Source organism: Thamnophis sirtalis, unplaced genomic scaffold (genome assembly GCF_051295495.1).
Source record: "Thamnophis sirtalis isolate CommonGarterSnake01/CBP01778 unplaced genomic scaffold, rThaSir2_p1.2 scaffold_13, whole genome shotgun sequence".
Lineage (NCBI taxonomy): Eukaryota > Metazoa > Chordata > Lepidosauria > Squamata > Natricidae > Thamnophis > Thamnophis sirtalis.
Window position 1 is genome coordinate 54,317,100 of NW_028261393.1, and position 22,906 is coordinate 54,340,005.

Here is a 22,906-nt window from a genome sequence, read left to right on the forward strand (position 1 = left end):
AAAGCTGTTTTGCTGGATTCTTTTGATTGTCACTTTCCACTTTTGGTGGAGTCGCAAGCCAGTCGCTACACCGACTCTAGTACTTGCAAAATCAGAAGTTGTGACAAATGCACCAGGGAAGACAAATGTATTTGTAAACAATTAGAACTCCTTTATTCAACTTCATGTTTGTGAAGTATCCTCCACGGAATACAATCCCGCTTGCCAGTTCCAGCCCAGCGCAGGGCAACTGGTGGGGGCCAGGGTCCCCCTCACTCTTCTTTGGAATGGAGTCCCTTTGCTTTGTCCAGTTTGTCCAGCACCTCACCGTAAACTCCGATCATCTGTGGACAAAGGTCACCCCAAATTCTTGAACAAGAGGGCTTGGAGGTCTCTGCAGCTCAGCCCTTCTGTTAGCTGAAGCAGCCAGGAGAACTGGGGGAAGCAACAGGCACGAGGACTGTTCAAGGCTGCCTCTTGTGCCTGCAGTTCCTCAGACTCCTTTCCAAGGGCTGCTGAGGAGGCGGCTGCCACGGCTGCTCTTGGGGAAAGGACGGCGGCTGCTTTAGTTGCCGACAGGCATTTCCACCCCTGAAACAAATTTTTGGAAATCCCCCTACTCTCCACTTGATACTAAATCTCAGCAAGCAGCTTTCTTCCCCCAGTCACGTATGGTAGAACTGCTGCGTTTGTCGTCCTTCACGACGGGCCATTTCGGAGGGTGCTCTGGCTGTGATTAATCCCTCTACTTGTGGGCCCACCCACCCACCCGCCCTCACCTGGTTCTCGTAGCTGTCCTTCAAAGTCCCCAGGTAGGCCAAGAACCGCATTCCTAGGCCACACCATTGCTCTGCCTCCTTATATTTCCCAGCACAGTACTGGTATATTCCTGTGTTCCAAGCTCTAGTCATAAGCCAGATTATCTCCACCTCCGGATAACTGGACTGCAGCACCTGCTAACGTTCAAATGAACATATCACAGCTTCTAGCCCCAGCTTAGTGTTAATGAAACCAAGAAGGGCAAAAACACACACAGCTGTATTTTGCTTTAACGCTTGCTGGGCGTGTGAACCCCCCGGGCACACAAGCTGCCTCATTTAGCTGCCTGGGCAGAAGTGGGGCCCACCGAGAGGATGCTGTTCCCATCCACCCGAACCTGCAATGTTAACAGGGGAAGCCAGGCGAATATTCTGTCATATCAAGATGCCCACTGGCAGACTTTCAAGATTCCTGTCACCGAAAGAAGCTTCGTGATACTAACTGTGTTGTCCAACACGGTCAGGGCATCTTCGAAACAGGCCCAGGCCTCCTCCAGCACACACAGATCTGCCTCAATGGGGCCGGAGGGCAGGGAAAGGTGGACCAAGCTGTGCAGGCATTTGCTGAGTATGAAATACAATAGGAGGACAGGCCTGAGGGAGGTTAAGCCCCTGTGAAGTACCTCCTTCTTCCTGCCTGCTTTGCAAGGCACCCAAACCTCTTGCTGGGACACCCCTGTCCAGCCCTCCCCTCACCCCAACTCCGGGGACCTTCATCAACAGGGAAGGAAAAGGCAGCTGTTCCCTTCCGAGTTTTCGGAAAGAAGCAACCTTCAAGGTCCTGAGTGAGGGATGCATCCCTAGACGTCCTTTTTCTCTCTCTCTCTCGAGGAAATAGCCAGAATTTTACCCACGACAGCCATCCTCTCCCTCCACCCACGCAGCCAGGATCAACGCTCCTTAACGGCCCCGGCTGCTTACCTGTAGGCGACTGCATCAATCGATTCACCTTTCCTGAGGAGAGTCAAGATCATCCTGAGGGCCCTCTTGCACACGGAGGGATAGTGAGCGGGAGGTTCCATGGCCAGGGCTTGAGGAAGAAGCCGTGAGAGAAAGAGACACCTTTCAAAGGCAACTGGGTGCACCTGCCCTTGATAATGCCGCAGGGCAGCCGCTCAGAGGAACAGGCTGCAAGCACAACATCGATGGTGGGAGGGGGGGGAGGGGCGGGGGGGTTAATCCCAGAAGCTTCAACTCCACTTTTGCTGTGGCTTCCCTGCCTCAGACTCATGGAAGCAGCAGCCGTCCTTGAAATGCAAGATTCCCCCCCAGGAAGGATGGTGGGAGCAGCAGGCTGGCTCTTACAAGCAATGATTTGCAGAGTCTTGATCTCCACCTGCGGAAGCGCCAGCACTTCGTCCAGCAGCCTGGGCACGGCAGGGGAATTCAGCTTGGCGCTGGCTTCAAATTCATAAAGCTGTAATATTGTATCTGTGGGGTCCTTGGGGAAATCGCCTAAGGAGCAAGAAAAGAAGTCCCATTTTAGTAGCTCGCGAGGTATGAGCGGGAAGGGGGGGGGGGCAAAACAACCCCCGCCAGTCCGTACAGTTTCAGCACAGCAAAGAGGAATTCAGGTAGGAGAGGGGCATTTCCCAGGCTATGAAGCCATGAGAGCGGACAACGCTATCTGGATTCCGCTAAAAGATCAGGAAATGTCTCAATTCCATAGCTTCAGGCTCACTTCTCAGTTGACACGGAAGTTCAGGGCTCGGATAACTCCCCAATCTGCTCTGAAAGGGCTGCAGCCTTCCTTGAACGGGTTCGAGAGACTCTTGCCTGAAACAGGCCTGTACTCCTGACAGATTTCAGCCGTGGAGCAAGCAACGTCCTACTGCCATCGATAAGTAAGGCAAACGGGTTTCGCCATTAATTTCTTTTGGAACTGTAGAAATTCCAGCTCACCTGTCTGCTTCAAGACTTTCCAGATTGCTCTGCAGGACTGGATGTAGTCGAGGGCCTGAGTCAGCAGTTCAGCCTGCTTTGGAAGCCAACAGAATGTCAGGTAAACCACACGTGAGAACATCACCATGTTTGTTGGGAGTGTCAGAGAGGATGCATTTCCTGATTTTTTTTTGCATACGTAAACTTATCTATTGATTAATTATCAATGCCTGGATATGTATGTATGTATGTATGTATGTATGTGTGTGTGTGTGTGTGTATATATGTGTATATATATATATATATATATATATATATATAAAGTCACAACCCCTGGTATGCCCAAATATGGGAGGAAGGTCACACTTCCACTCTCTGTCTTCGGCTCGTCACAAGAGACCATCCAGACAGAAACCCAATATTTTTTACCTTTGCCTTTTTGTTACATTTGTTATATTTATGCTGATAAATAAATAAGGGGAGACTAGTATAGATCTATTTCAAGCTATTTAGCTCTCATCAGCTAGCCATACCCTTACTGGGATTCAAACCTGGGCTGTGTTACATATTAGGCAGATGTGTTAACCACTAAGCAGCTAATAATATAAGCAGCACTAATACAGCCCAGGTTCGAATCCCAGTAAGGGTATGGCTAGCTGATGAGAGCTAAATAGCTTGAAATAGATCTATACTAGTCTCCCTTTATTTATTTATCAGCACAAATACAACACAAAATGTAACATACATACATACATACATACATACATACATACATACATACATACATACATACATATATATATATATATATATATATATATATATATAAATTAAATGTTCTGTCAATTCTCTAAAGAAGCACAAAAGGGTAGAATGAATACAGGCTTATGATATAAAACGTGAAGCACTGGAAGAATAGTTCAAGTATCAAACATTATTCCCATTTTCAAAGACAATCAGTCATTTCTATAGGACAATTAATTAGGATTGAAACTAACAGGCCTTTCCTGAGAAGGAAATTAGTCCTAAAATGCCAAAGTTAACCTTTGAATTCCTTTCAAGTTCTACCTCATCAGCAGGAAGCAAATTGCTTCGGCTTATGTCCAGATTCACCGCAGCAGCCATGAGCAGGCACGTTCTCTGAGCGAGCAGGACTGCTTTATCAAGAGGACAAAACTGGGAGAACTGGAGCAAAAGAGGTCAGGGAAACCATAATTAGTTCCTGGACTCAAACCAGTTGTTGCTGGCTGGCTACTCATCGGCCGGCCAGTAACAAGGCGTGAATACGAAGGTAAATCTCACAAGTAACGGAGCAGGGCTCCTCTCAAGGAGGGCTTTGCACAAGGAACACCCACATTTGCAACTGCAAAGGCATCGGGGAGCATTGCGGGAGAAGCGCATACCTTGAAGGATATTATAAAGAAACCTCTCATCACTTTTAAGCAGCCCTCACATCGCACAGCCAAGTTCCAAGCTCAGAAAGCAAATAAAATAGAAGGTCAGATTTAGCAGCATCACCAACGGCAGTTAACAACAATTCTGCTTAAGACAAAGCTTCTTCTCTTCTGATGGGCTTAAAAAGCCACGGATTATTTCTGTGCGGAGATTACATGGGGATTCCTATTATTATGGAAGAAGACCTCTGCTTTTTAAAGCCCTTCCTTCTTCAATCCACAAGGATACATTCCTCGGCTCCCCTTCTTGGAATGTACGAGACAAAATGGCCATGTGAACAAGCTGTCTTAAACACCTGACGGAAGGTGTTGAGAGCTGACAAGTGCAAGGAAACTCAATTCCTTGTGCTCAAGATCGCTCTTCCTTGTTTTGGATTACAGGCCACGCCCCCAGGAGGGTTGTGTCTATGTATGAATGCAGAAGGGGGGGGCGGGGAGGGAGATGGCATCATTTTGCACAGAAGGGAATGCATGCATCCCTGATGTAAGTCTCCCCTGCCAAAGCATTTCCACTCCATACTTTTTGTTTTGGATGCAGGTTGAAGGGGGGCGGGGGGGGGGGCTCCGTGTTGTGGCCTACCTATCTTTCTGAACCACTGAGCTTCACTGGCCCTGATCTCCAGCAACTCCTTTTCCTCTTTGTGCAGCTCATCAAGTCTACGGTGAGCTGGAAGAGACGAAGTAATGTTAGCAACAAATATGAATTTAGGAACGTGGTATATTCTGACTGTGACTTTATAAAGCAATTCAAGATCTGTCAGGGTACCAAAGAGAGGACATTCCCCACTGCAGCTCTTGCTCTGGACGGACACAAAGATCTAGCTGGTTTAATACCTGCTGTCAAGTATGATAGGAGTGTCTCCATATCTTTAATCCTAAAATTAAAAAAGGGAGTTATTTAACATTTTAAAATGATATTAAAGGGAGGAAAACAGCAGGTGGAATAAACAAAGAATAAACACTGCTCTTCTATGAGGAAACAGAAATATGATTGCAAGAAGGAAGGGGGTGAAAAAGAAACTCTAAATCTAGGTTCAGTACTACATTATTGACAGTTCCAAGATAACCACGGCTAGACATTTATATCCTTCTACACAGTTCAAGTCGCTTTTTAACTTTTCTGACTAATACCTTATCAAAAATGGAATATCCACAATTACTAGAAATGTAACTCACATCTCTTCTTCAGATGTCACTTTCGACAATGTAAGTCGAATCAAACACCTGCAAAAAAAGCCAATTATACCATGTGATGTTTAGCAATCACATAATTTAAAACATCCACTTTCCTTCAAGGGTGACACTCTTTATTTTTATCATTGTTACTAACTGCAGAGGCCGGCTGCTCCTTTGCTGAATCACTCCAGCACAAAAAATGCACATCTAGCGTTGAACAGACGGCAAAACTTTTAATAATATTTTGGTATAGATGGATTCAAATTCAGAACTAATTTAAGAGATAATTTAAGAGAATGAATCTGAAACAAGATTTCAAGTAAAGCAAATCCTTCCCAGATATAAAATGAGGGCATTTTAAGGAAATGTAAAAAAGGACAGCAAATTATGAAACAAACAGCAAATTATGAAACAAACAGCATTTATATATGCTACTCACTTTACTGCTGTAAGCGCTTGCAGGCAATCCTCCAAGTGTTGAGATAAATACTCCAAGGCTTTAATAGCCATGACCTGTTGATCATTCTGAAGGCAAAATACTTTACTTAGCAATATAAATATGAAAAATATTTCAGTATGATTTTGTTCTACCTGAACATAATGAATGTCATATTTTAATCACAGTATAAACATAGTCATGCTAAAAAAAACCTCAATTCCTATATTTGGGGAATCTCAATTCAAAGCATAAAACTAATGCTGAGAAACACCATGAGGACTAGAACATCTTCACTCAGCTCCAGTATCTCACTAATTCATATTCTCTCTCTCTCTCTCTCTCTTTCTCTCTCTCTCTCTCTCTCACTCTCTCTCTCACTCTCTCTCACTCACTCTCTCATCATCGTAAGTATCCAACTGAGGATACAGTATCCAAATTGTGCTTATTTCCCTCTTCCCATCCCTTCCTTGGCTTTTGCTCTTTTTGTAAATTGCCAGCCTCCTGGAGAATGGAATGCTTTGCTTTTACTGACTTTATATAAAATGTTCAATTGAAAAGGACACGTTACAGAGATCCCATCAGACACGAGGATCCAACCTGTACCTCCAAGGCAAACTGAGCTGCTAAGTTCAGAAGGTTGGCGGCCATAGATCCTTCCGTGAGGGCTTTGCCTACTGTGAACTCTGCAGCCGATTTCTCCATTGCTACGAACGCCTCCCAAGCTAAAAGGCAGACAAGAGACATGAACAGCAGCCTTGGCTTGCTCGTTTAAACATGGAGGGATTCCTTCAGACCTATTTTGCACACCCTGATAATAGTGATTATTAGCATCTTTTTGATGACATTAATAACAACAAGGAGCAAGCAAGATGGATTACCGAAGAGACAATGTGCTACCAAGAAGCATTTCTGTTCTACGTAGAGAGAACAAAATGCCCTAAATTCTGAGGTGTGTCCTGGACAGTCAAAGGTTTCTAAATCTGGAACTTTTACATTCTTTCTGCCCTCTATATATCAGACAAGCACCTCTTGTCACAAAGTGGAATTCACAACTGACATTTTCTGCATGCAGAAAATATCAGTTGTGAATTCCACTTTGTGACAAGAGGTGCTTGTCTGATATATAGAGGGCAAAGGTGGGACAAACGGATTCTCTTTCTCCTTGCCCTTAAACAGATGGATTACACATTCACTGGCACAGTAGAAACACAAGGGGGTTTACCTTTGGGGGTATTTTTCTCTAAGACTGCTATTTTATAAACATAGAAGTGAGTGAAGATGCTGTTTGGGTCGTATCTTTCAGCCTTCTTTACAGCCTCATTAGCCTTTAGGTAAAGAGAATCAGCTCGGTTAGTGACAACAATAGCCAGATAACTGGTTAATAATAGGTATATAATTAGTATCTATTCAATACTAAGATTTCTGCAATAAAAGATGTATATTATATTGTTATATTATAATCAAGTCATATTATATCAAACAATTACTGTAATATATCCCAAATGAAGCAACAGAGTAACTCTCGCACTGTCAGAACGATACGTTCACACAATAGCTTCTCTTTTTCATTTTTAAAGTCTTTAAGTTCATCTGGAGCAATAAAAACAATATAAATATATTCTCTGCTAACAAGATGAGATGAGAGTCCCAGCAAAAAGGACTATTTTGCTTCTGCAGTGATGCTGGCAAAGGAATTGAAAGAAAAGATGAGTTGGCAAGGGTGCCACCATCCCCTGGTTCTTCCTAAAACAGCTAAGGGCCATGCAAACGTTCTCCTTTCCTAAGGAGTCTGAAGTGAGGTACACGTGTGTGCCATCATGGGTGAGCACTGCAAGCGATGGCAGAGACTTCCTGAGACAAACAAGGCAAGACTAGCTGCCAGAATAGGATATTCCTTTGGGGAGGGACAGGCTGTATGACCTCTGGGTCTTCTGTAGCAGACAACAAGCTTAAGAATAGGCCTCGGGAGAAAGACCATGTTAATGAATTAATATTAACATGCTAACAACCCCAGCAAGGAGCAGATCGATTTGATACACTCCAACATGTCTTCTCCTCCTTGTGAAGATTACTGGCTTCCATTGCAAGTGGTGACCAAGGTAAAGCATATGAAACTGATGATGATCCTTATCTACAGGTATAAAGGAGAGGCCCTGTTCTCTTGTCCTCCTGTTCATGACGCTCAGGCCTTCAATGTTAAGTAGTAAGAAGACCTCCCTCCCTCAAACTCTTCCTTCAGAAAGGAACAGCCCCTGATTCCAAGCCATTGTCCAAGATTCCTTCTCTGCCCAGGGAGAAAGTTAAAGAGAGTCCCCGAAGAAGAAGGAATACCTCGCCAGGCTCTTTCAGGTGAAGATAGCAAGCAGCCATGTTTCTGTATAGTTTTGCCAGGTTCTGCTGGTCTATCTCTCCAGATGCATAAAAGCTGAGAGAGTAGTTGTACCACTGAAGGGCTTCAGGATAGCTCTTGGACTAGAAAAAAAACCAACCAGGTCTTAATGTTAGACATGCTCTAAGCATGTGCCTATTCAAAGGCAGAGAGACGGGTTCATTTCTCAGAGAAGAAATCCCCAAAGTTTCTTATTCACCATATATTAATTAAAATTAGTTACTATGAACTTAATCAGACATCCCAACCTCAATTCAAAGCAAGGGATAAATCTTCAAGACAGGTGATGAACACAACACAAGCCAAATATTTTCACAATATTAGCCACCTGCATAGTTATCTTCGGGAGTTTGGAATATATTGAACGACAGGTATTGAAGACTATCTATTTACTCGATAACATTATCAATAATCTGAAATTGAGGCTCTCGGGTTGCAACTTTAAGGCATTATCCGCATACTTTGAAAAGGATACGCTGACTTTGCTCAGAGGTAGTAGAGGACAAACCTCGTAACTCTTAGCTGCTCTGTCCCACAAAACAAGGTGTAAACGGTTGAGTATTTCAGGAGGCAGTTGCTTTCCTATGCTGTGTGCTAAGAATAAATAAATTTCAGAATTTCACTAATTCTATAAATCTGAAGGATGCCTATATGTCTAACTATATTGAGACCTAAGACCTTCAATGACACGTAGCAATACTAAGCAAAGATCTTACCTAAAAGCTCAAAATACTAAAATTTCCAGTACCACTATTTCAAAAGTGGACTCTTTGGATCATGGTTAAAAGTTGAACAATTTAAAGACAAACTTAATCTTAATTGGTACATAAAGTTATACAATTTTATGAATGAAGTTTATAACTGCTGGATTTCTTAGCTGAAAAGTTCCAGCAAAACAGGTTTTCACATCCTACAAATTGCTTCCAAGTATCTACCCTAACAGTATAATTAAAAGCTGGACACAGACCCGCAATGGCATCTTCAATCATTCCCTTGGCAAGTGGCTCCTTCCTTCTCTGTAACAGGAGTTCGATCCGAAAGAGAAGGACTCTGCCAGCATCCGGGGATCTTTCAAACAGCTGAGATGCTGATTTCAGAAAGTCAAATCCGATGGCTTCTCTGAATGTACATGAAAAGAAGTTGGGCATTTTGACACCGGGGAAAGCTGAGCGAATTCATATCTTTAATTCTCAGTAACAGAAACCTGATTCCTCACTATATTGTTCTTCCAGTCATTAAAACACAGTTTTCCATATCAAAAGCCTGCTGAGCACTCTGACAGGAATCAAATTGTAGGCATGTGCATAGGACCTACAATGCTGCAATCGTGCTAATTGTAGGCCTTTGGCTGAAAACACTGCTTACCCAAATGTGTCTCTTCAAATCAATCTGAGCATCAAGATGAAGAATTATTCATTTTGCTTCATTCATTTCCCACCTAGCCAATGCACCTGCACCTAATGCCTACCTCCTGCTACTGGGTAACTCTGACACTCTCTATGTCAATTCACTTCCCTTTATTGCAAGATGATAAATCGTAATTATAGAAACAAGTTGCAGAAAATTGGAGTTTGTAAAAAAAGCACAAAGGAAATACAATAGGCGGAAGTCCTTAATATGCCTTGAATACTCTTACGATAGACACAGATGCCTAACTATGTCCAGAGGGCCCTTCGGTCTTTATACCTCTCGTGTTCAAGAAGCAACTTTGCAGTGTCCAGACAGATCTCCAGAGAAACCTCATGCTCCAGAAGTTCAGTGACAGCTGGAAAGCAGCAACAACAAGGTTAGCATGTTCATTAAAAGGGGTGGTGGTGGTGTGTGCGTGCGGGGGGGGGAGGGTTTAAAGTGCAAGTATGGTACTTTGTCTTATAAAAGACTGATCAAATAGCCACTGGCCCGAGACCCCGGTGGACAGAAAAATGAAGCTCACTGGGATAATTTACTGTGCTATGCAGTAGGAAAATGAATAAACCCAATCATCTTTGCTTGTAGAAAGGAGGAAAGGAAGAATTCACATGAGTCAACATGGATGCTGTTTGCAAAGCTCTTAAGGGCTCCTGCATTAGTTTAAAATTCCTTTCCTTTGTTTAGAACCAAAATAATACATCATCTTAATTTAAACCTGCACAAGTTAAACTGAAACTGCTACTGCTACAGACTGAGAAACAGTCCAGTTCAGTTCACCTCCTTCTCTGTTACAACTCAGACATTCTTTAGAGTGGTAAAGTTGTTGGTTTTATATTGAACCAAGAATAATACCTTTTCTAATATCTTCATCCGATGCATCACTTTTCAGGAGAATTTTAATTTTTAAGTAAAAACCAGCTGGATGCAAATTCTCCTGTAAATTGAAACATCCAAGTTTATTATTTGACATTCAAACTATTTTTTATCAGATTCAGGGTACTTTTAACTAGCTGCTTGGAGAGCACAGACCTATTCACCACGTTTTCATGAGTATTCTCTGTAATTTATCTTCTAGAACAGGGGGCTGATTCAGTCCCTCACACTGTTGGGGGCCCAGACTGGCTGGGTAGGCGTGGCTATGTGACCATGTGACTGGTTGGGCGTGGCCAATTTAGCAGTCCATTTTGCCTTTGTCCTTGCTGTACTTGTTCAACCCAAGGAATCTATCTACTTAAGACCAGAGGTGGGTTGTTCCCAGTTCGATCTACCTGCTATTGCCAGATTACCAGTTAATAATTATTGTTCTTATTAGATTTATATCCCTCCCTGCCCCCTTTTAGAAGTTCAGGGTGGTGAACCCACTACTCTTCCCATTTTCCCTGAGATAGAATCCCACAGGGTAGATTGATTGCCTTGGTTCAAAGACACCAGGGAACTTCCCTGATGAAGGATGGACTTGGACCACACAGTTAAACACTACATGGCGCTTAATCTTCCATTTGAATGCCTCAAAAGCCTTTTACCTCAGAAGCCTCATATCTAAGGAAATTAAAAGGTTATTTTAACAAATCCCAGAGGTCTCAAACTGTTATTCTCATTTTAAATAGCAAAATATTTTATTCTTTTTTTTTTACATCATTTTGACTTTTTAAAAAACCCTATTAGGACCAACAAACTACACTGACCTTAATTTGATCAGATGCATAGAAATGAACTGAGATTTGTAATGTATACTATGCATATATAAATACTTCACGATTGTATAGCAAGCATCTGATGAAGGGGACTGCAGCTCACCAAGGCAGATAATTTTAACAAAATTTGTTGAAAAAGGTACTACTAGACTCTTTCTCCCTTTTTGTTGCCACTATAAACCAAGACAGCTTTTCTATAATGCCGTTCTTGGGAGTCATTCTACTGATTGAAAAACTCTTAACAAGAATTAGCCTAGCCCAGAAATCTACCTCACCTCATTAGCCATGATGATAACCTGGAGAGCTTTCTCTTGATATTGTTTATAATCCCACTCCAAATAGACAGTAGCTAATAACCGCAGCACTTTTGCCTATAAATAAAATAAAATAAATATTTACACTCAAAAGGCTGAGAACTGGAGAAGGGCAATAAAGGTCATGTATCAATAGTTCTCACACTGAGAGACAAAGATATTCTCCAATGGATTACAAAAATTGCTCACCTGCATTTCTTTACTAATTGAAGAGTTTTTGTGCACCTTTCCAATTTCATAGCTGAGGCTATTTAATAAAAGAAAGAAACAGAATGGATTCACTGACCATGGAGGGGAAAAGAAGACCCACCTGATAAGTAAAAGCCTGCCCTAAAGATTCATTCACAAAGATGACCTTAAAAATGCCAAATGTCCTGGCACTGTAGTGTATTAATTTTGTAATATTATTATTTGACATACAGCACCTTAAATACTTATCAAATTATACTGGAGGTCTTCTACTGTAAGGAACAGAATAGATGAAGCTTTTCCCTGAGGGGGGGGGGGGGCAGGACCTAGATGCTTTCAGGCATATCTATATCTATGCTATATACTGCACTAATGCTCATAAAACAGTCTTCTCTTTCAAATAACCAGGATAGAATGTGGGGTTTTTTTTTGGCAAATAAACTCTCTAATTTGTTACTTTAAAGCCACCCTGCATGTATTATGCAGGCATTTTGAGAGACTGTGCAACAGTCCTTTAATCTAGAAATAGATCATATGTACAAAACCCATTTAAATGGCACCTTATTATAAGTAAATTACATCTGCAAATTTACATAACTGAATAGTGATGATTGCTTTATTTAAGAAAAAGAAAGCTGGAGTTAAGGGAATTCTGAAAGGACCAACATCCAGAGTTTCTACTTTTTTTGTGTGTGTGTGCATCAAACCATCTGGACCCTTCAAACGCACTTGCTAAATTGCCTTAGCCTTGACTACCTCTGCTGCAGCTAGAAGAATCTCTAAATCACTTGACAGAATCAGATCGCTCACTCTGATAAATGCTTGTTTTGAATCCCAGTGGCTGTCCATAGGGCAGAGTTGGACATTTTATTTATTGCTTATCAAAATATAACCCAAGCCAAAAGTAATAGAGTCAGATTACCTGAGCCAAAAGGAACTCTCCTCATATCTCTTGAATTCATGTGTTTCTATGCCAAAGTTATAGCATAGGAGAGAAAGGTAACAGACCTGTAATTAAATTAGAGTCATTTATACCATAGTTTTGTAATTGCTGTTTTTAAAAAGCTGAGAATTAACCAAGTTTATTTTTTCATAGTTCTGAAAGACCAGGGCAGTACAACAGAATAAAAAAGCATTTGAGATCTAATCTCTGACCTCTTTTGGGAGTCTTATCAGGAGGTCTTTACACCGCTGAACACACACGACTGCTTTCTGAAAGTCTGCTAAAGCAACTGCCTAAGAAAGCAACATGATATGCCAATGAATTGTTAGAATGACACATGCGTTTCTTTTAAATTAATGTTTAAAAATGTAATACAATTTTGCATTAGAGGAGCAATATGGGAGGCAGCAATTCAACCAAGTGTAGAATATAGTTTTTGAATAGTTACATAATGTTATTTATTGTAGTATTGTTACTGAATAATAACAACATGGATAAAATCCACTTGTTGCCCGCATGCTGCTACAATGGATTGAATTATTTTTCAAACGTACAGACTCAGCCTGGTAAGACAGAACTTTGAATATATCTTTCTGTATGTCAGCTTTGTGCATATTCGCCTCAGCCTCACTCCTGCAGTCCTTGTTCAGCTGATCATAAAGTTTCTCTAGATCCTGTAGAATAAAGCATACAATAAGCTTAGCATACTTACAACCACTATAATGTCACCTACTAAAAACTTACATGGGAAACCCTCAACTTACACGCAGGGCAATGTCAAGGAATTTATTTGCAAGGACAGGTTTTCCAACATCCACCCAACCTTTTCCAGTCTTCATTAACATCTAGATCACAAGAGAGATATGCAGATTTAAAAGGAATCAGAAATATCGGCAAATCTAGAAACTATATATATTTGATGTAATCTTTTAGAGACTTTTATAATGTGGTTGCTTTAGGCACAATAACCATCCTCAATTATTTAAGGTAAGAATACACATATCCTATTTCTACATCACTTCTCCGCTATCATTTGTTTAAATTGTTGGCTTGCAACAAGCTAAAACTGTCGATTTCTCTTGGACACGGAATAAAAATTTGAAATATATTAGAAAACAATATTCTTCTAATGTTCTTGAACCTTATCAACTCTTTAGCATTTCAGGAAACAGAAGACAAACACAAATAATATGTGGACATAAACTATATTACCAAAATTTGCCTTCGTATCATTTCTTCATTTGGATCACTTATTTCACAAATCATCATCAGATTGCAGGCTACATGGCGTACTAGAGAAATATGCAAAGACATTAACTGTTTCAATGCTCAGTGAAAATGCAAAATAGGCGTAAACAGTATGAAGGGAAACACGTTTGAGAGAGATACATGCTGTGCTCAGTTCACCGTTTCCATTTGTTCCAATTCATTCACTCCAGCATCAACTTCAAAAAAAAAAAAAAACCAGCAGCAAACACTAACGTCAGTCTCTGCCTCTGATTCCCTTTAGTGCTGACATTAGAAACAAAATATTTTTATATTGCAAATACTGTGATTTAATGGGGCACAGAAAGGTATAAAACATCTATAGATTTTCAAGAAGGTAAGGACATTCATGAGAGGTTATGCAAGAAGCTAAAAAGAAAATATTTTACTCATTTTAGTAAATCAAAATATTCTTGCTGTGATTTATGGCTGTGAATTCAAACTGACATTTAACTCTTTGCATATCAGTGATACCAGGAGCTGTTTTTTTTGCCACAGTCCAATTCCATAAGTTAACTGCACTTTCCTCAACCTGTAGGGAAAAAAAAACAAGGATATGCTTGTTTATGCTGAGAGAAAGACTTGGGCCAATGCACAGCAACTGTTTTACACCTTTGGAAATACAGTATGTGGAAGAACAGAATAATTAACACATCAAATGTTTGTAATAGGATTTTTTAATGGGCTACTTTCCTAAATTTTCAACCTATTCCCTTTAATGATTTTTTTCTTTCTCTACCTGGGCTTTCTGATTCTCTTTCCACTTTTCTTTATTTGTACTTTCTATCTTGCTGAACAGCTTGTCAATATTGTCTGTTATATCAAATAATGTCTCTTGGTTCATCAATTTTTTAATTAACTCTGAAAGATATAATAACATTAGAATAAAAATAGAGGCAGCAAATTGTTTTCAAGTCAGACAAGTGAAATTTTTTCCCTTCTTCTTCCAGTAGCTAAATAAAATGCCAGAACCCAAGGATGTCAGTTGATGGGGTTTACATAAGAGTTCTCCTAAGGCTTAAGCAATCCTAAAGGGTTCTCTTTAGGATTTAGCCTCAGGGGTCATCTTGTTGCAGAAAATGACAGGCTTAGACTTCTCAGGATACAGGAAAATGTTTATTTGGCAGCCAGGTTCAGAAAGCTAACAAAATGGCTAGCATTGCAAGTTCTGAACAATCTTCATTATCAAAGCACGCGTTCTTATACATTCCCAAAAGCATTGCAACACGGAAATACTTAACTCATTTCTTAGTGGTTACCTTGAGGAGAAAACCTTATAAGGAGATGAGGGTCTTACTTCTCCTTTTGTTTCAGGTATGGCTTACGTGTTATTAACGAACTTTAATTGAACTTTGTGGTTTGGACTTTTGACACAAGTTTTGACATAGGGACGTTGGCTAGAACATCCTGTGGTTAGTGACGCTTCCTTTAAGCAACTTCTAACTGTCCCTGTTATTCTATGTCTTCATTCTTATATTTTTAATCCATATTTTATTCTGCTTTAATCTTGCCCTTGTTGCAAAGACTGCAATGTGAAGTTCCCTTCTCTTCTTATCAGACGCCGCCTAGACAGAAGTGAGTCAAGAGGAAATATGGTGCAGTAGCAGTGACAGTAAGGAAAGAGGCCATCCTGTCCAAGTCTAATCAAGGCCAACCACGATCCTGAAGCAGGTGATGCCATCTCCTCAAGCAGCCAGGTGCCTGCTAGGTGAGTGGCCTTCTGTATTTCCCAGCAGCGTTGGGAAAGATTGCAAGAGGCTGTCCTTCTTTTGGAAGTTTAGACCTGCAAAATAACCCTACAACAATCCCTTAACAGGCTTCCTGCCAACAAGGTTGGGTGGGGTAATGGTGCTGGCAGGACAATCTGGTTCTGACCTACAAACTGTTAGATAGAATCCAGAGCAGAATCAGAAATCTCTTTGAAACAGCAGGTTTGAAAGAACCTACACAGAGAGAGGAGAGTCCATAATACCCCTAAAGTCAAATATTTCTTTGTTGTATGCAAAAGTTACCTCCTATTTCCAGACTGTCACTTTCATCTTCCATTTCTGCCATGTAAAACAACGTGCCCTTGAAAAGAATTTAAGAAAAACAACAATCTTAATTGTTCTGGTTTATATCTTAATTGATTATCTTTCCCACAATATTTGTTCCTGCTTTGAGCATCCTCCAGCCTTTGCTGCAATGCGGACCAGCTTTCTGCTGACCCAGCGAAGGCTCCTTGGGGGTGCTTAAGGATGCCCAGGTGGCCATGAAGAAGGAAGCATTATGTCCATTTGGTGCCTTTTCCCAGCCCTTTTCTGGCCAGCCAAATAGTACTTTACTTTTACATTGTTAGTTCCAGCCAAACAGTCTTCTTCACAACCTACTTAGCAAATCTGTCTTGAGCAAACCCTATGCTGCCCTGCCTCTCTGGAAGACCCCTGAGCATGTACAGGATGCCTCCTTCTTCTTACTGAAGTGCCCCAACTGTACTTTAATTTCCAATGGCCAAGTGACAATTTGGTGACCTGAGGGGAAGAAATAAATGAAGATAACCATTAAAACCCAGGCAAGAATGCTTCTGGGAATGTATTTCTATAGAAGCTCAACAGCGAACTTTTCTTTGGGGAATAAGCTTTATATCATATTTACTACAAGGCTTCCATTAAAACAAAAAGAGAGAGAATGTGTCTGATAACCATTTTATATCAGAAATGGCCTGGGAGCACCTTTTCTGACTAGCCAATTTGATTAAAAGGTGTGAATTTTCATATGCTGCAGATTAAGCCTCACAGATAAAGTGCCTAGAAACGTTCACACCTTTTAATCAAATTCTTCCTCATGTTTGGCCACTTTAGACAGGTGTTTTTTTCCCCAATCTTGGCAACTTTAAGAGGTGTGGATTTCAACTCCCAGAATGCCCCAGCTGGGGGGAGTGGAGGCCCACTCCTGTTAAAGTTGCCACAGTTGAGCAACACTGCCCTGTACTGTTCTTCTCCGCCAGGGCTTTAGATCGGGCGTGCTTCTGCCACTGCACCTGGTGAAGCTAAAAGGTGCCTTTCAAATCAAGGCTCCTCCTGAGAGAAAAAGCCCTGACTTGACACAAGGAAGCTTCCCACAGGCCGAGAAAATGGCCGCCGGGCTTTCCCGCCCAAACGTCGCCGCTCCGCCTTCTTCTCCGCCTTCCTCGCAAAGCATGCCGGGAATCTCCAGGCCGAGCTTTTCAGGCGTGAGCCTCGCCGCCCAAAACCACAATCCCCGGCAAACCTAGCGCCGGAGTCGCTAGGGCGGCCAATGAGGAAGCCTAGGGAAGGGGGAGGGCCCTTCTGAGCGACAGGCGCCCCAGCCAATTGCTGCTCGGCGGAGCGAGCGAGTCTGAGGCCGCCCGGCTCGCCGCTCAAGATGTCGGGGCTCCTCGGCGCCACCCTGAAGATGCTCACCAGGGACTCGTACTGCAACCTCAGCGACTACCTGGAGCAGTCCTACAAGGTGTGTGTCGGGGCGGGTGCGTGGGCGGAGCGCTCTCTGGACTCGGGGCTCCAGCCTCGCGGGCGCTCTGCACATGCCCAGAAACCCGCGCCCGGCTGGAGTCGATCTTGTGCTCGTGGGGACGGGTTGGCTTTGCCTTAGTCCAGGCGGTAGGGGGAAATCATCATCATCATTATGAAATAACAACTACAACGATCATAGGTCTGTTGTTTATGCCAGTGTTTCTCAACCTTGGCAAATTGAAGATGTCTGGACTTCAAGTCCCAGAATTCCCCAGCCAGCGAATGCTGGCTGGGGAATTCTGGGAGTTGAAGTCCGGACATCTTCAAGTGGCCAAGGTTGAGAAACACTGGTTTATGCCTCCCTGTTTGCCTGCCCCTCCCCCCATGGGATTCCAGCTCCCCTCCCCCTTTTTGGGGTGGGGGGGGTGGGGTGGCTCCATCTCAGCTGCTTTACGAGGCTACAACTGGACTACAACTCCCAGAATCCCCCAGCGGCAGGTGGAAGTCCTGGCTGAGCCGACCTCTGGATCCTGGGCTGGTGCTGGCAGTGGCTGATGGGTCCTTTTTTTAAAAAATGCGTATGTGTGGGTCCTTTGCAGGGCCGGAGGGAGCTGCAGGAGGAAGATCTGAAGGATTCCTCCACCCTCTACGTGGGCAACCTCTCCTTCTACACCACCGAGGAGCAGATCCACGAGCTCTTCTCCAAGTGCGGGGACGTCAAGCGGATCGTCATGGGCCTGGACAAGAACAAGAAGACGCCCTGCGGGTTCTGCTTCGTGGAGTATCCTTGGCTTGGGGGCCCCGCGGCTCAATTCTGGCACGCTGGCGGGAGGGGAGGCTGCTGGGGGTGGTGGGCATTTGGAGGAGGAGGAGAAAAGTGGATGGAAACTCATCAAGGAGAGAAGCAATAGCAGTAGCAATAGCAGTTAGACTTATATACCGCTTCATAGGGCTTTCAGCCCTCTCTAAGCGGTTTACAGAGTCAGCATATCGCCCCCAACAACAATCCGGGTTCTCATTTTACCCACCTCGGAAGGATGGAAGGCTGAGTCAACCCTTGAGCCGGTGAGATTTGAACAGCCGAACTGCAGTCAGCTGAAGTAGCCTGCAGTGCTGCATTTAACCACTGTGCCACCTCGGCTCCTCGGACGAAGGAGAATCTTCCCATCTTCCCTCCTAGGACGATTCACCAGCGGGACAGCTTGCCACCAGAAGCTGTGGGTGCTTCCACACTGGAGGTTTTTTTTTAAAAAAGAGACTGGGCAGCCACTCGTCTGGAATGGGATAGGTTCTCCTGCTTGAGCAGGGGGCTGGATTAGAAGACCTCTAAGGTCCCTTCCAGCTGTATCCTGAATTGAAATTAAGGCGGCTTCTGCCTGTTCATGGCGGGTGCATTCTGAGCCATGCTGCTCTTCTGGATGGCTCAGTTGGCTTGTTCTGCCCTGCAGAACCTCTTTGGGCCAAGGGTGCTCTACATGGGGCTGCCCTTGAAGAGTATTCGGCGACTTCAGCTGGTCCAGAATGCGGCCGCGCGAGCGATCGTGGGTGCACCACGTTTCACCCACGTAACACCTATCCTCCGCGAGCTGCACTGGCTGCCTGTTGGTCTCCGAGTGCGCTTCAAGGTGCTACTTGTCACCTACATGGTATTGGATCTGGGTACTTGAGAGACCGCCTGCTGCCAATTACCTCCACTAGACCGATAAGATCGCATAGATTAGGCCTCCTCCGAATTCCATCAGCCGGCCAATGTCGGCTGGCAACTACCCGGAGGAGAGCCTTCTCGGTGGCTGCTCCGACCCTCTGGAACGAACTCCCCGTGGAGATTCATACCCTCGCCACCCTTCAGACCTTCCGCATTGCCCTTAAAATCTGGCTATCCCAGCAGGCCTGGGGTTAAAGACCGTAACCCCGCTCAAACGGTATGACTGTTGTATTTTCTTTTAACATTGTATTGTCTTCATGTCTGTAGCTTGTTCGCCCTTCCCCTCCCCCTGCATTGTGAGCCGCCCTGAGTCCCCTCAGGGAAAAGGGCGGCATACAAATAAAGCAATCTGAATCTGAATCTTTCCAATTTTGCTCCATGGTATTTTATAGCAATAGCAATAGCAGACTTATATACCGCTTCATAGGGCTTTCAGCCCTCTCTAAGCGGTTTACAGAGTCAGCATATCGCCCCCACAGTCTGGGTCCACCCACCTCGGAAGGATGGAAGGCTGAGTCAACCTTGAGCCGGTAAGATTAGAACCGGTAAGATTAGAACCGCTGAACTGCAGATAACAGTCAGCTGAAGTGGCCTGCAGTACTGCACCCTAACCACTGCGCCACCTCGGCTCTCATTTTTTTTGCTGAAGGTGCTGGCCCCTGGGCAAAAGTGTTGGTGCCCCTCATGGGGGTTTGTAGTTCCTGACAGCAGGGCTGAGAAGCTTGTTCTGTATCAACCGTTTCCGGCCTGGTTGGTGTTGCTTTGAGGGAAGCCGGTTGCACTCTGTGACTTGGAGCCCGATCCTGCGAATCTTTCCTAAAATAACGACTCCAGATACTACACGAGAGCTGAAGCCGAGCACTCCATGCGTTTCATCAACGGGACTCGCCTGGATGACCGTCTTATCCGGACAGACTGGGATGCAGGATTCAGGGAAGGGAGGCAGTATGGACGCGGCAGGTCAGGCGGGCAGGTAAAGATGGGTAGCTGGGAGGGGATTGTGCCTCGAGGGCCCCACTTCACCAAGTGGGGTTTGCCCCTTCCTCTGGAGACCATTCTGAGCTGTGGGGCTGGATCCCAGAAGCACTGAAGTTTATACGTTTTGCCAGCGGAGATAGCAATAGCAATATAGCAATAGCAGTAGACTTATATACCGCTTCATAGGCCTTTCAGGCCTCTCTAAGCGGTTTACAGAGAGTCAGCATATTGCCCCCAACAATCTGGGTCCTCATTTTACCCACCTCGGAAGGATGGAAGGCTGAGTCAACCCTGAGCCGGTGAGATTTGAACCGCTGACCTGCTGATCTAGCAGTAGCCTGCAGTGCTGCATTTAACCACTGCGCCACCTTGGCTCTAGGTGGCGCAGTGGTTAAATGGCTACTACGAGATCCCATAGCACTTGGAGGTCGAGCCGACCAAGGGCAAGAATATGCACCTCTGGATCTTACTTCTACCACTGAGTACCCTTCCCTTCCCTGGTGGTCTCTGGGGCTGCTGGGGTACCATGACTCCCCAAATTCCTACATCTACCCTTCACGGGAGTTTTCGAACCTATCATTCCAGGCTGCCTTTCCCTATCGTTGGGAGAGGAAGTCCTTCAATTGTATAGCTCCCTGGCTTGCAAGGATGAAAGCTTCACCTATACCCCTGTGCTCTCTCTTTTATTTTTATTTTTATTAAACAAACAACACACACACAGAACAAAAGAAAAACAAAAAACTCACAAAAATACCCCATCATCACATACAGCATGTCGTTTGGTTACAAGTGTTGTTACATCCATGTTTTCAAATAACATTTACCATCACAGATTTTTCATCTAGTATAACTAAATATCTCACTTTCATTGTACAGCATATGTTCAATTACAATTAGTGTTATTGTTTTTTTTCCCCCAATAAACCTAATTCCCCTACATTATTAATTGTCTATTTGGTAACAGTATACCTTTATATAATCACAAATCCCAATATGTAAAAAAAATTACCGACCATTTATATTTGTATGTCACTATTTTCAGTTATGCATAATTCCACCAATCAACTATTGGGTATGCTTATGTTCATTATTATCCTTGTACATCATACATTCAAACAGAGATCTTATTCCTTCATTTATAAATAAAATATTCTAAATAGCCACTACTTATATATACCAATTTTTAGTTATTCCCTTATTAAAATTATTTATCAACAACAAGATATCCTTTTAATATATTCTTAGGGTTATACATTATATCACCAATCCTCTATCAAGTATACATAAAATCATTGTTATCCTTATCCACTTTAAAACAAAAATTCTAAAGTATTCAATTCATCGATGTATTCGTTTTCCATTGTATCGTTGTTAATCTATTTCACAGCGTAATTGTGTTGTGATTTAACTCCTTCAGTTAGAACATGAGTAAAACATTTTTTCATTTCCAAGTTTTCCCCCCTCAGCCACTGATAAAACAAGTCTCATATCTTATAAAATTGCTCATCTTCTTGTTCTCTTAATTTCAAATGTCAATTTACTCATTTCAGCACAATCCATTATTTTTTCAAATAACTTCTTCCTGTTTTGGTATTGTTTCGTTTTTCCAGTTTTTTTGCAAATACGATTCTGCCTGCTGTTAGCACGTTTACAATCAGATATTTTAAGTCTTTATTATAGATTTCTGGTGTAATTACCACTGTGCTCTCTTGTTCTCCATGCAAAGTCCTTGAGTTACGTGAGCCAAGGGAGGCTGTATCAAGGCTGTGGAGAGAGCAGGAAAGGGAAACTTGCCAATTGCAGGCTGCTTCCAGGCTGAGGTGCTTTCAGAATGTGCTTTGCAAGCTTCTTCCCGAGTGACCGTCCACGGATGACTTTTGCAGCACCCATCCAGAATGGAGGGTAGCTCCTATTTTGTAATAGTCTCTGTTGTCAGCTGGATCTTATCTTGGGGTCTCTCTCTCTCTCTCTCCAGGTAAGAGACGAGTACCGAAAGGAGTACGATGAAGGAAGAGGCGGCTTTGGCAAGTTTTTCCAGCAAGAGTTGCCGAAACTGTAGAGGGGGATTCAAATAATCTGGATGGATGGCAGGGAGGAGAGCTAAGCGCAGCTCGTATCTCCTTGGACCAGCGGGATAGAAGGGAGGGAGAAAGGGCTGGCTTTTTTTTGTTTTTGTTTTTCCGGCAAGGTTAGTTCGAGACTCCTTTCTCTTACCTGTCACTGTGTTTTTTATGCTTATTGTGGCCTGAGTTGGGATCTGGTCCAAGGGGGTGGGTGCGGAAAGTAGGCCTGCGGTGGAAAGAAATTGGAAGCTTAAAAAGCCATTGCTTGTTTTGTTTTCACTTTTTCTGTATGCTGTCATAACATGTTGTAACGTCCCCGGGTGTATAAACTGTCCTTAAATGTTTTTAAGAGGAGGAATGAGACTGAAATAAAAACGCCATTGGTCTGAAGAGACTCCTTTTTTTGACATACGGGTTACCTGGGTGGAGGCCTAAGTAGTAGTAATAGCAGTAGTAGCAGTTAGACTTATATACCGCTTCATAGGGCTTTCAGCCCCCTCTAAGCGGTTTACAGAGTCAGCATATCGCCCCCACAGTCTGGGTCCTCGTAGAACAGGGCTAGAAAACGACACCCCTAAGGAAGCCCACAGCAACCCATAGGACCACATGTTTCCAGCAAGAGTTGCCGAAACAGTAGAGGGGGATTTCCCTCTGGTTTTGTCCAAGGGCGGCTGACTGCATCTTCTCAAACGAGAACCAGCCCAGGGCAGCTGGCTCAGAGGACTGGCAGGGGCT

At 43.3% G+C, this 22,906-nt stretch overlaps 2 protein-coding genes across 2 annotated transcripts; one reads left to right on the forward strand and one right to left on the reverse strand.

Annotated features, from left to right (window-relative positions):
• Positions 1 to 170: 170 nt before the first annotated feature.
• On the reverse strand, positions 171 to 14,832 carry TEX11 (testis expressed 11). The gene is made up of 28 exons (XM_087727111.1): positions 14,692 to 14,832; positions 14,400 to 14,484; positions 13,899 to 13,978; positions 13,451 to 13,531; positions 13,241 to 13,360; positions 12,899 to 12,979; positions 12,666 to 12,751; positions 11,744 to 11,801; positions 11,516 to 11,611; positions 10,399 to 10,480; positions 9,823 to 9,901; positions 9,104 to 9,255; positions 8,645 to 8,730; positions 8,079 to 8,219; positions 6,970 to 7,072; positions 6,351 to 6,469; positions 5,748 to 5,833; positions 5,309 to 5,356; positions 4,967 to 5,007; positions 4,713 to 4,799; positions 4,082 to 4,152; positions 3,747 to 3,863; positions 2,700 to 2,775; positions 2,103 to 2,252; positions 1,719 to 1,827; positions 1,241 to 1,361; positions 759 to 932; positions 171 to 323 (listed from the first exon to the last, which is right to left on the reverse strand). The coding sequence occupies exons 1-28, from the start codon at positions 14,830 to 14,832 to the stop codon at positions 252 to 254; spliced, it is 2,742 nt and encodes a 913-aa protein (XP_087583237.1). The 3' UTR covers positions 171 to 251.
• Positions 14,833 to 17,220: 2,388 nt separating this feature from the next.
• On the forward strand, positions 17,221 to 22,561 carry LOC148043198 (nuclear cap-binding protein subunit 2-like). Its single transcript, XM_087727320.1, has 4 exons — positions 17,221 to 17,423; positions 18,025 to 18,206; positions 19,965 to 20,103; positions 22,084 to 22,561. Exons 1-4 carry the CDS (start codon positions 17,337 to 17,339, stop codon positions 22,165 to 22,167), a joined length of 492 nt encoding a protein of 163 aa, XP_087583446.1. The 5' UTR covers positions 17,221 to 17,336; the 3' UTR covers positions 22,168 to 22,561.
• The last annotated feature ends 345 nt before the right edge of the window (positions 22,562 to 22,906 follow it).

Bases quoted from the DNA above. Each gene is read 5' to 3' on its own strand.
- TEX11 (XM_087727111.1), bottom strand. From the start codon at position 14,832: ATGTTATTATATCTTTCAGAGTTAATTAAAAAATTGATGAACCAAGAG. The intron at 4,800-4,966 runs GTATTAAACCAG...CGTCTCTTCCAG, and splicing joins CCTATCATACTTGACAGCAG to CTCACCGTAGACTTGATGAG. The intron at 1,362-1,718 runs GTAAGCAGCCGG...TTTCATACTCAG, and splicing joins ATTGATGCAGTCGCCTACAG to CAAATGCCTGCACAGCTTGG.
- LOC148043198 (XM_087727320.1), top strand. From the start codon at position 17,337: ATGTCGGGGCTCCTCGGCGCCACCCTGAAGATGCTCACCAGGGACTCG. The intron at 17,424-18,024 runs GTGTGTGTCGGG...GGTCCTTTGCAG, and splicing joins ACCTGGAGCAGTCCTACAAG to GGCCGGAGGGAGCTGCAGGA. The intron at 20,104-22,083 runs GTAAAGATGGGT...CTCTCTCTCCAG, and splicing joins GCGGCAGGTCAGGCGGGCAG to GTAAGAGACGAGTACCGAAA.